The sequence below is a fragment of the Podarcis bocagei genome (assembly GCF_964188305.1).
Source record: "Podarcis bocagei genome assembly, chromosome: 11".
NCBI classification, from domain to species: domain Eukaryota; kingdom Metazoa; phylum Chordata; class Lepidosauria; order Squamata; family Lacertidae; genus Podarcis; species Podarcis bocagei.
The window spans coordinates 35,759,121-35,772,040 of record NC_138136.1 but is presented as its reverse complement, the minus strand read 5'-3'; the positions used below and the strand labels follow the sequence as shown (position 1 = coordinate 35,772,040).

Here is a 12,920-nt window from a genome sequence, read left to right as displayed (position 1 = left end):
CAGCAACAACAGGAAGGCCACAAGTTCTCCATCCTTGTACTGAATGTTCCCTCCCTTCCTTGAACCAGCTACAGCCATCAAACACCCCATTTCCTTCTGCAGTCATCACTGTGAGTTCTACATTTTTGAGTGCCCGGAGATTTGTATGTTTTTGTTTTGCTTGACCTGTGGAAATACTGAATGGGAATGTTGGTTTTGGTCCTCATATAATTTCTCTGCTCATAACTTTCAAGCAGCGTAGGAATCAAGTACAGCAGTACCTCGGGTTAAGTACTTAATTCGTTCCGGAGGTCCGTTCTGAACCTGAAACTGTTCTTAACCTGAAGCACCACTTTAGCTAATGGGGCCTCCTGCTGCTGCTGCGCCGCCGGAGCACGATTTCTGTTCTCATCCTGAAGCGAAGTTCTTAACCTGAAGCACTATTTCTGGGTTAGCGGAGTCTGTTACCTGATGCGTATGTAACCTGAAGCATATGTAACCCGAGGTACCACTGTACATCAGAATCGGGCACATGCCTCAAAACGGTATCTGCACACAACTTGGGGAGTTGCTAGGAAGATAGGTTTTTACATAGATGTTTCATACCTCAGTTACCGGATCGGATCTTTTGCATTCCTGTTGGCTTTACTTGAATTAGACTTGGCTGTATCCTTTTGCATACTTCAAAGACCTGACCAGGCAATTAAGATAAGACATGCAATCTGCCACGAAGAGCTGTTCTGAAAGTTTAGGGTCTGAAATCCCTTGGGTGTGGCAATAGAAGAGAAAAAATTGCAGATATGCTTACTGTTCCACTGGGTCAGGGTCCCAAAAGTTATTTAAATTGGTGGCATTTCATAGATGCTGAAGCTTCTGTTACTTTAGCATTGCTTTTCAGTTACCGTATTGGCCTGAATATAAGCCACACCTTTAAAATGGGAGGGGGAAAAGAAAAAATACCCTAATATAAGCCACTCCCTTCCTCGCTGCTCCTGGCTGCATACTGGGGGGTTGGGGGGGAGCCACACTTCATTGCCTTTCCCCTTCCTTGGTCTCTCCCTTCCCAGCCTTGTGGGGAAAGGTCGGGGGGGGGGCTACGCATGGGGCAGACGCCGCTTTGCCGCGCACTGTAAGGTCACGAATATAAGCCGCACTTTAACTTTTCATGTTTGGGATTTGGGGGAAAGTGAAGCTTATATTCAGGCCAATACGGTATACAGTGGTACCTCGGGTTAAGAACTTAATTCATTCTGGAGGTCCGTTCTTAACCTGAAACTGTTCTTAACCTGAGGTACCACTTTAGCTAATAAGGGTCTCACTCTGCCGCCATGCTGCCGCCGCACAATTTCTGTTCTCATCTTGAAGCAAAGTTCTTTACCCAAGGTACTATTTCTGGGTTAGCGGAGTCTATAACCTGAAGCGTCTGTTACAGGTTACAGACGTTAAGAACTTTGCTTCAGGGTGAGAACAGAAATCGCACGGTGGCAGTGGGAGGCCCCATTAGCTAAAGAGGTGCCTCAGGTTAAGAACAGTTTCAGGTTAAGAACGGCCCTCCAGAACGAATTAAGTTCTTAACCCGAGGTACCACTGTATTGCTTGGGAATTCTAAAAGGCAAACAAGAATCTGCAGTTTTGAAATTGGTGGTTAAAATCAGTAGTTTTGAAAGGTTCCATCTTCCCCTTTGTTTCAAAACGACATCCAGTTGTATCCAAACATAGATGAAAACCTGCTCCTTGATACCAGGAACTATCATGCAAAATTGGGTTAAAATCAATGTACTTTTGAAAGGTTCAGTCCACCATCTTGATTCTGCATAGCATCCAGTTTTATCCAATCCTAGTGAGAAACTAACTCCTTGAGACCAGGTACTGTCATGCAAAGTTTAGGTACGATAAGTTAAGAGATATCCAAATGTATAGTGAACAAACAACTTTCCAAAACATTCATTAGTTAAAAGGTTCCTTCTTAGCTGTTCATTAAAGCAAATAACACAGATGTTTTACAGATATAGGCTGCTAAATGCTTATTGGAAAACTAATTGTGCTTATTTACACGAGACAGCTGGTGTGGTGTTGCAAATAGTAAAAAATATATTTTTTTAAAAAAAAATCAAAATATTCTTATGTAGGGCAATTATCCTGTCTGTGACTGAGCTGAATCTCTGTAACACTTCCTTGGAGAAGTCTTTAAAATAAGTTTGTCATCATGTTGAGGAGGAAAAGTATTTTGTAAAGAATTATGCAAGTACTGAACCCATTTTGTTAATATTTTTCCCAGCTTGCCAGAAGTACTTTGAACGGTATCCAGGGGATCATGACCTTCTGTGGGAAATTGAAGGCACTGGCAACTTTCACCAGCGGAAAACTGTAGCTAGCATTTTGCAGAGAGAAAGTTTCAAATGCATAGGTATGATGGCATGGTGTAAGCATGGCTGGGGGAGCGGAGGGGATGAGGTGCTGAAAAATACACGGTTGCTGATGTGGACCTTGGAGAGAGGCTGTTTTAAATTGGTGTTTGCATATTCTTTTTCTGAATTTTTCCAAGAACAGAAGGCTCACAGAAAGAAAACAGTGGTTCCCAGGCTGATGACAGTTTTCTGCAGACTGCTGTGAACACCACAAGTGAGCAGGCATCTGAGCCCAGGGAAGCACAGTTAAGTGTAGGTACACAAGCTGTTTTCTCTGTTTTAGTTTGGAACTTGTGTGTCCCCTTTATTTTTAACTTCTGAGCATGTTTATTGAAGTGGGAAGAAACATCAGGGAAACACTAAAAAGCAAGTTTACTTCAATTTGGGTGCTCTGCCCTTCCTCCCAAATTTACTTCAACTACATTTGGTGAAATTCTTCTATAATTAAAAATTAATGTTTGGAAAGGATATGTGAAGTGCTTCTGTTGTTCTTGGAGGTAACAGGTGCTGCATGTGTAAGCGTGTGACAGGCTTTTTACATTTTTGCTCCCTCATAAAACATCTTCGTGCATGTGATGCACATGTTGTTCAGCAACACGTGTATGTTTAAAGCCTTTTACCTAGCCAGACAGTTTAAGGATTACTTTGTTCTGTTTTTAATGGTTCTATGTTTGGTTTTGTATAACAAAACACAGAACCATTAAAAACAGAAAAAAGTGGCTAGGTAAAAGACTTTAAACATACACATAGACATACAGTCGTACCTCGGAAGTCAAACGGAATCCGTTTGGAGTCCGTTCAATTTCCAAAATGTTTGGAAACCAAGGTGCGGCTTCCGATTGCCTGCAGGAAGCTCCTGCACCCAATTGGAAGCTGCGGAAGCCGTGCCGGACGTTCAGCTTCCAAAGAACGTTCGCAAACCGGAACACTCACTTCGACATACGAGTGCCAAGGTGTTCAGCTTCCAAGGTATGACTGTACATACATGGATACATTTGTTGTTGTTGTTGTTTAGTTGTTTAGTCGTGTCCGACTCTTTGTGACCCCATGGACCAGAGCACGCCAGGCACTCCTGTCTTCCATTGTGTCCCGCAGTTTGGTCAAACTCACGCTGGTAGCTTCGAGAACACTATCCAACCATCTCGTCCTCTGTCATCCCCTTCTCCTTGTGCCCTCCATCTTTCCCAACATCAGGGTCTCTTCCAGGGAGTCTTCTCTTCTCATGACGTGGCCAAAGTATTGGAGTCTCAGCTTCAGGATCTGTCCTTCCAGTGAGCACTCAGGGCTGATTTCCTTAAGAATGGAGAGGTTTGATCTTGTTGCAGTCCATGGGACTCTCAAGAGTCTCCTCCAGCACCATAATTCAAAAGCATCAATTCTTCAGCGATCAGCCTTCTTTATGGTCCAGCTCTCACTTCCATACATCACTACTGGGAAAACCATAGCTTTTACTATACAGACCTTTGTTGGCAAGGTGATGTCTCATACATACATACATAACTTGATTTGTATATCGCCTTCTCATAGTTCAAACCACGCTCAAGGCAGCTTAAAACATGGAAATAATACATAATTTCAAACATAACAAGAGTAGTCATAAGCTAAAACATCAGAAAGTACACAACCAAATTAAACAATTTCCACATACATCATAATAACATCTAAAACAAAAATACAAAAAATAAACATCAATAATAGCAACAACTTCACCTAAACAATTTCCCAGCCCAAGAGTCTGCAGAGGGCTGTTGCCCCAAGGTCCAATCTAACCTATCCAGATGGCACATACTTGGTCAAAACCACCTAAAGGTGTTGCTAGACAAGCAGCACTTCACAACAAACAAGGGCTTCTGGTCTAAAATAGACCTAGAGTAAGGGGAAAAATGGAGGGATGGGAACGTACGGGAAAGAATGGGATTATATAAATTACACATACTTCAGCTTAATTACGATATAAGGTATAGAGACTAGGGGGGTGAGGGAGCAGCAGTTTCTAAAGGATCAGGAAAAGAAATACGGGGTGAGGGATGTGGAAGTGGAACAATGAACAGAAATGAGATTAGGATAGAGACTGAGAAAAAGGGGGCTTGTGGGTGCCATGAAGTTTGCCAAAAAGTGTCTCTGGCAGAACTTAGAGTTCAAGCAGTCCTGGCACACACCGACTCTTCAGGGACCTTTGGCTGTTGCCACAGAGCAGCCACCTGGGCAGAGGTGAATTGGGTGAAGACTTTGCCTTAGGTAGGTGATGGAGGGGAAACTTTGACTCCCTTTCATAAGCTTGCCTGTGAAAAGGAAGGGAGCAGCTGGCACAGGGTGGTATATATGAAAAGGGTAAGATAATACCTCTCGTGTAGCCTAAGTATTTCACGCAGACAACAAAGGGAATTAAACTAACTTTTGTCAAAATCCAGATGGTGTGTATAATTGAAGAATAATACGAATGCAAGAAAATGTGCCAATAATGTCATAAGTCCAAGGATCTTCAGTAGTGTGTCATTTATTTATTTTTAAGTTTGTTGTTTCTCTCTTCCAGGCTGATGCTCATAAAAACAAAGATGGCTTAGAAGTATATGAAGGCACATCTGAAGGTAAAAGAAGTCTAGCTTGCATGATTTCTGTTAGAACTTTCTTGCAGTCCATAATATGTTCCATCGCCACCTAAGCTTTGTGTTCTTCACTTTTAACTAATGCCTCTGCATTTCAGTGATGCAGTACCAAAGAGAGATTTCTTTAAGAAGTCAAAAACCATGCATGGAAAAAAATGGCACATTTTAACTTACTTTAATCGAGCCCTGGGTGGTGGGGGAGAGAAATTAAGTAGAGCGCTTAGTAACTTGTGTATTCCTAGGTCAGGGGTCTGCAACCTTTAAGACAAAAAGAGCCACTTGGACCCGTTTCCGAAAAAACAACAACAACTGGGAGCCGCAAAAACATTGCAACATTTAAAACAAATATAACACTGCATATATTGTTTCTGGCCTTAATGCTATATATACAGGATTGTGCAGTCAGCTGTCAATCTCAAGAAAAAAGGACAAATTAATAGCTAATTAAAATATTTAATTTACAACCAGGTAACCAGGTTAATGGGACTTTTGCTCCTGAACCTCAGTGCTCAGTGTCTGCACATCAGGGCTGTAAGACGTCACCTTCATTTTCACACAGGCTTGCAAGCTGTCATCTGTGAGGCGTGATTGGTGTTTGTTTTTAATATAGTTCATGTTGGAGGTCGGGGAAAAGCAGGTCGGGGAAACCGAACCAGGTCGAGGAACAGCGGGATGGCGGCGCTGCGCCTCCCTGCTGTCCCCCGAGCTTGTGGGGCTGGCCGATGTTTGCCCTGCGCGAGGGGCGCTCTGCATCAGGGCGCCCCCCCTGCGGGGCGGCAGGCTGCTATCCGCAGCGTGGGGAGCCTTGCCGGGAAGTCCGGCAAGGCTCCCCACGCTGCGGATGTCTGCCTGGCGAGGGGGGCGCTCTGCTTTAGGGCGCCCCACCCGCCGGGCGGCAGGCTGCTCACCTCCGCCCCTTGCCTCCTCCCCTCGCCTCCTCCCCTCGCCACCGCCCCGGAGCCGCAGCAAAGGCTTTAAAGAGCCGCATGCGGCTCTGGAGCCGCAGGTTGCCGACCCCCGTCCTAGGTAGTGGGTGTTGGGTAGGATAGATTAAAGGCTGAGAAATGACGCTGGAACTAGACAGGCATGAAACCTCCTAATTAAAGTATAACTAAAGATTGATATAGCATGGCTAAAACAATTACTAATGATTGATCATAACATGAAAGAATATAATGAGTGAATTCCGTAGATGTGGTCAGCTGTGCATTAAGAACAGGTCATAGTGTCAGTCTAAGGAAATGAGGGAATGTCTTGGTCTTTAGAACAGGAACAGGTTATACAGTGTGTGCAAAAGCAGAGAAAAGTTTATGAGCAAGACTTCCCAGAATGCAAGAGAAAGAGAAAAGAAGCAATGCTTCCCTACAATGCAACAGTTATGTGCAGAAAGAGGACTTCCCTTTAAGTGGGGTTTTTTTAATCGTATAAAGCACAAAATGCCAATGAGTTGAGTACAATCCAAATAAGAACCAAGATTCAGAATACTTAATTAAATTGCTCAGTAGGAAATAGAGTAGTTTGTGATCCAGAAAATAAAAAATATAAACTAATTCCAAAATATTTCTACTTAATCTGGAATATCTGTTATGAGTGCACATCTTGATTGTTTTTCAGGTTCCAAAAAGTTGTTACAAAACTGTTCCAATTATAACACAAATCCTTGGTTTCCTAATACACTCCCAATTGTCTCTGACCCTCACTAAATGAATGAGTTTAGCCAGGTAGAAAAGTTCACCCTCTTTGAATTTTGTGGTTTACATATGAAGATATAATAACAATCTTCTGTTCCTTAGCAGGTCTTCAAACTGGGTAAATACAACCTCAGGTGAACAACAGCACATAACATATTACACCGTCTCATAATTTATTTAACAGAAATAAAGCCAAAATGGAGAAACTATAAGTACACCCTTACTGCTTCCATAGGAATTAAGGGGCTAAGTAGCAGATAGGTGCTGCTGATCAAATGCCCTTGCTTAATTGGTCATCAGCAAGTCTGCCCTTATACACAGAGTAAAGGCATTCTTAATTTGAAGAATGCTCAGATGATAGTGTTACCTGTCTATTGCATTTGCTTTGGAGAATGGGCAGTTCTTTATGGTGCTTCCCTTTGAACCTGCAAAGGCGTATGTAAAATCTTTGTTCCTGTGGATGTCACTGAAGGAGGAGCCACTGCCTGCACCAAAAAGTAAAAAGCATAAGAAAATATGCTTCAAATTCCTAGGAACCAGCACTTGATTTTTTAGATGGCTACACAAAACTGTAAAATACTTGATTTCTGGCAACAGCAGCACAAGGTTAGCGCAGTCATGTTCAAGCTTTGTGACATTGTTTACCTGTATTCAGATCTTGAGTGTGTGGGGTTTTTCTTCCCCTCAGAACTTAATGCTGCTCAGCTTTCTACACGATCACGAGGCAATAATCTCAAACGTCCAAAGTTGGGGAAAAGGTTCCAAGAGCCTGAAATGGTTGAAGATGAAGATATAAGTGTTTTTCAAACACCAGAAAGCAGGTATACTTATGTGTGTGTATGTGTTGTATAAGAAATGTAAGGTCTCTGTTGTATTGAATTGTACAAAGGAATAGGTAATATACTTGGGTAGTTGTAGATGGATTGAAATCTTGGTATGTGATTGTTGTTGTTGTTATTATTATTATGATTATTATTATGATTATTATTATGATTATTATGATTATTATTATTATTATTACTACTACTACTACTCATACTATTTATTCAGCTGATTATTTCAACAATTTAAAATACAGTATTAAAAACAGTTTAAAATGAAGGAAAATTGTTGGAAGGAAAGGCTTGTTAATGTTTATTTTTTATTCCTCATCATCAACCTATCAGAACTAAAAGAGACTCTGCATGCCAGATAAAGTTTTTAACCCTGATTTTTCACCCATCTAGGATTCTGACAATGTAATCCTATACATGACTGCTTGAAATTAAGTCTCGTTGCAGTCAATAGGAATGGAGCCTTTACCCAATTTAGTGTGTATAGGGTTGTAGCCTCACTGAGCAAGGTCCGCTTGCTGGAGGGAGTTACATGCTTGGCCTACCACCATTGGTGTTATGCCCCAAAAACAGGTGTTTTGGGGGCAGTATAGGAGAGAGGCAGCCTTGGATCTGCTGGATCCATTCCCCGTTCATTCTCTGAAGAAGCCATGGGATCAGGCTCCTTCATCCATGGCTGGCGTTGGCATCAATAATTTCTGCTCATAGGAACAAATGCAGTAAATTGATTTCTATAAAGCGTCATTTGAAATGAAATACTTCCTTGATTTTTAAAAATGTTTCGTTCGATGAAGTTACTGGTTGGGTTTGTCTGTATGTCACACTGTTTTATTATCCGCTGCCTAATTTCATCTGCGTCCCTCACACTAAAAGTGTGCATTTCAATATTACATATACCTTGAGTATTTCACATTCAATGTTCTTGTTGCTGCACAGACCAGAACCTGATGCACGTGTATCTGAAAGTTCAGAAGAGGTGATGGAGATGGAAGAAAATGTGGTTGAAAGTGAGCAGGAGGTGTTAGTTGAAAACCAGAAACAACCAGCCCAAGAAGTGCCACAGATGTGTCCTGCATCTGAGAAGCAAGAGGATAAAGAGGTGTGATTTGAATATATTAAGAACAATTTGTCTGTTTGAGGCACTAACAACCCTTTTCCTGCCAAGTATGACAGAGGAGGAAGCCATGGGCTTCTGCCTGCTATTGCCTACTCTGCTTGGACAGAAGACTTTGTATGCACTGAGATAAGCATCTAGAAAAATCTAGGGTGCATATGACCCTCTCATGGTGTCAAGTTTATATATTAATCTAAACTCTGGAAAGGATGTGCAAGGTAGCTTTACTTGGAAGGGACGCGGGTGGCGTTGTGGGTTAAACCACAGAGACTAGGACTTGCCGATCAGAAGGTCGGCGTTTCGAATCCCCACGACGGGGGGAGCTCCCGTTGCTCGGTCTGTGCTCCTGCCAACCTAGCAGTTCGAAAGCACGTCAAAGTGCAAGTAGATAAACAGGTACCGCTCCAGCAGGAAGGTAAACGGTGTTTCCGTGTGCTGCTCTGGTTCGCCAGAAGCGGCTTAGTCATGCTGGCCACATAACCCGGAAGCTGTACGCCGGCTCCCTTGGCCAATAAAGCAAGATGAGCGCCGCAACCCCAGAGTCGGCTACGACTGGACCTAATGGTCAAGGGTCCCTTTACCTTTACCTAGCTTTACTTGTAACAAGTGGAAAAGGAGTTGACTGAATAATGTGTGCATCCAACCAGGAAGCAATATTTTTTTCTTTTGTTGTTTTCTATGCTTTTTATAATTTGAGACTCTTGTCACTGATGTATTGAATTCTGTTGTTAACGTTACATGATAAAAGTGGCTTTGCACCATTTTAATGTGTACATGCCATTTTATAGGAAATGGAAGTGGAGCCACTCAATGGAGAGCTCGTGGAAGATGCTATCAAGGTCTCAATAGTGGCTGAAGGACAAACAGGAAGTGAAGCGGTGGATGGAGAGTCAAAGCTGCAGTTGGAAAATCCAGAGGAAACAACCCTAACCTTACTTGTCCCATTAATCCTTGATTCGTCAGTAAAATCCACTGAAGACAGTGATGACAACGTTTCTGATAAGGTGAGGGGAAATATATAAGCGATGCTTAAGAGTTTCTTCTCTGCCATGTTGGTACAATCATTGGCAATATTATAAAAAAATTAATAATAATTAAATCCAGCCCATTGGAATGTAGCATGCCGTACAAGGGAAGCTTTTAATGTTTAACAGACTACTGTATTTTAATACTTTGTTGGAAGGTGCCCAGAGTGGCTGGGGAAACCCAGCCAGATGGGTGGGGTATAAATAATAAATTGTTGTTATTATTACAAAGTTAAGAATCTCATCTGTGGCCCTCAGAATATTGTCAAAAAGTTTCCTCGACTTTGACTTAAAATGGCTAACAAGAGTTTGTTTTTCTCCCTTAGGTTGATAGTGTGGCAGATGCAGAACTTCCACCCGAAGAGGAACAACAAGCAACGCAAAGGAAAAGGACCCTTGTTCCAAATGCAGATCCCGTCGCTGCAGCCGAGAAGGAAGAACCCTCCAACAACGGCCTTTCGAACTCTGTAGCAACCACTGAGGCTCTGGAAGATACCATTTCTGAGAATGTGTCTCCTAACACAACTTCCTCTGTGGAGGAACAGAGTGAAGAAGGAGGCTCTGACACTCCAGAGGCCCCCGTTGTTCTAGGCCAGGGCGCTTTAATGATGGTTGAACTGGAGGATATCTCGTACTCGCATCACCCAGAAGGGCAAAAGAACCAACTGGATGAACAGTCTGAAGAGTCAGCTGAGCCCGCCTCTGAGAAAGCCGCAGACAGCAGTTCGGAGGATGTGGAAATCGAAGTGCCCATAGTGGATAGGCGGACCTTAAGAAGGAAGGCCAAAGGATACAAAGGACCACCCAAGAAAAAAGGAAAGCTCATTTGAAAAGGGAAGAGGAGCATTGTTTCCACCCAGCTGGATCACTTTCCGTATTTTTCTTAAAAAAACAAAACAAAAACAAAATATGAAACTACATGGAACACCAGAACACACGTGTATTCAAACACTGAAATCACTCTGCATTTCCCAGTTCAGTTATTCGTTTTGTGTGTTTAACCACTATATGAGGAGAAGAAATTTGGAGGTAAACAGTCTTTTAAAAAACCAGTAGGATCTATTTTAGCCCAGTTTGTTTAGCCACAAAAAAAGCTTTCCATCAGGCCACAGTAGAGTTGTGGAGAGGCCAAACAAATTACACGACAAATTGTAAATTACCAAGCCTTCTGATGTGGCTTTTGATTCGTAAGCCATTATTTACAACAGCCGTTCCCCTAGAAGTAAGTAAGTGCCACCTATTTGTCCTGTATGTTCTTATTATGTGTACTTCTCTGGTTCTAGCTTAGAGAACATGCTGTGAATCTGCCCCTTATGGTGTGGAAGTAGACACACCCTGGTAACTTCAGAGTTAACTTTCATAGGCTTATTGGGAACAGAAGCTATGACTAGTTATTTCTCAAGCCTGGAGCATTATTTTGTAGCGAATTAAAATCCTGTTTTAACACAATGCAAAATATCTGACATTATTTCTGCTTAATTGTGAGCATTGTTCCCTGTTGTATCTTTGGCTCTTCACGGATGCTATATCCACCTTCATTAAGTCAAGTGTCAGCCACTCCCAACTATGGATCAGCTAATCCTGAATTCTGTTTTATATTGGGAGTCTTCTTGTTATTTCACATTGTGAATAAAGCAGATTGTTTTAACTAACGAAGCTTCTAAAATAACATGGAAACTGAAGAGTAATTAAGAGTTAACGGTAAGATAAGAACCTCAGATTTGTACGGTTACACCTTTTTATAAGTAGCAGCAATTGGTAAGGTTCGTAAAAGTTACGTTTTAAATTTGAAGCAATTTCTTTTTTAGTGTTTATTAATATAAAGGTTCACTTGAATAGCGTGGAAAGATTTTGATTTAAATGTGCTGAAGATTGGTCTGTTTTGGCTTTCTGATTGTACAGAATTTCTGGCTATTTTCTAATAGCTCAGTTGACTGGTAGGGCTTTTTTATTTTTAAACTTTTTTTTCTTGTCTTGACAAAAGTGCTGGGTTTTTGGTGTTTTTTTAAAGCATGTCATGAGAAGGTTTGGGACATGCATAGAACTGCCAAGTTGAGTGGGTTTTTCAGGGCGTTCTTTTTTCTACCAATGTACATTCTGTATTGTGGATTAGGAGTGTATGTGCAGAAATATTAGTTGTTGTTTATAAACAATATATTCAAGTGAACCTTCAGCATTTTTAATGTTTGATTAAATACTTTCTTACAAAGCACATTAAAAACCGTTTAAGGCTTGTCTCTTGTAGTACTAAGAGCTTCTTTTGTAAAATACAACACCTTGACAATTGAAGAATTGTCTGCAGCTTTTGCCACGTCACTAGGACTGGAGTTTTTGAGGGTGATGCTGGGGTGGGTTTAGAACCTTGTGTACAGAGTTTTAACAAATATAGGCTATGAATGTTAGGTGTGTTGGGCTAAGCGTTATTAAAGTAAACATTTTGTGGGACTTTACATTTCTTGCCATGGGACGCGGGTGGCGCTGTGGGTTAAAGCCTCAGCGCCTAGGACTTGCCGATCGAAAGGTCGGCGGTTCGAATTCCCGCGGCGGGGTGCGCTCCCGTCGTTCGGTCCCAGCGCCTGCCAACCTAGCAGTTCGAAAGCACCCCCGGGTGCAAGTAGATAAATAGGGACCGCTTACCAGCGGGAAGGTAAACGGCGTTCCGTGTGCTGCGCTGGCTCGCCAGATGCAGCTTGTCACACTGCCACGTGACCCGGAAGTGTCTGCAGACAGCGCTGGCTCCCGGCCTATAGAGTGAGATGAGCGCACAACCCTAGAGTCTGGCAAGACTGGCCCGTACGGGCAGGGGTACCTTTACCTTTACACATTTCTTGCTCTGTAAATCAAAGCTGTGTTTTGTGAGGTGACTTGAGTCTGTATCCCTGTCATGGCTTCTGGATTACACTGATAACAGTTTTAAGTGTGCTTTTAAATCGGTGTGTGTTCTCCCCCACATCAGACATTGGTCCTTCTGCATTTAAAGCTGTGGAACTTTGCTAGTGGAGTCAAATTTTTGTCTTCATTCTGCAACTTCAACTGGTCTGTGGTGGCATCTTATTGCAAATGTATATTTCTTCAGTTAGAGCTCAGCTTCTCCACACTTCTTGGGTGTGTTTTAAGGTACCATAATATTCATGAAGTGGGTCCAGGAGCGGTTGCTTTGTGCATAAACTGGAGTAGCAAGGTTTTTTTTCTTTTTATGCAAACATAGGAAAGGCTTGCCCATCTGCCATAGCCTATCAGGACTCATTGTTAAAACCATGTCTA

General features: G+C 42.3%; 1 protein-coding gene across 4 annotated transcripts in view; it reads left to right on the top strand.

The window, feature by feature from the left end:
- The window catches only part of FAM169A (family with sequence similarity 169 member A), a 45,044-nt gene extending 33,153 nt beyond the window's left edge, over positions 1–11,891 (top strand). For all 4 annotated transcript variants that reach the window (XM_081212497.1, XM_081212494.1, XM_081212496.1 and 1 more), the window contains exons 8-14: positions 2,258–2,386; positions 2,530–2,639; positions 4,921–4,975; positions 7,373–7,505; positions 8,454–8,616; positions 9,420–9,635; positions 9,983–11,891. In XM_081212497.1, coding sequence (XP_081068623.1) covers positions 2,258–2,386; positions 2,530–2,639; positions 4,921–4,975; positions 7,373–7,505; positions 8,454–8,616; positions 9,420–9,635; positions 9,983–10,486 — 1,310 coding nt within the window. In that variant the 3' untranslated portion in view covers positions 10,487–11,891. The remainder of the gene's footprint in view (positions 1–2,257; positions 2,387–2,529; positions 2,640–4,920; positions 4,976–7,372; positions 7,506–8,453; positions 8,617–9,419; positions 9,636–9,982) is intronic.
- Positions 11,892–12,920: the final 1,029 nt, after the last annotated feature.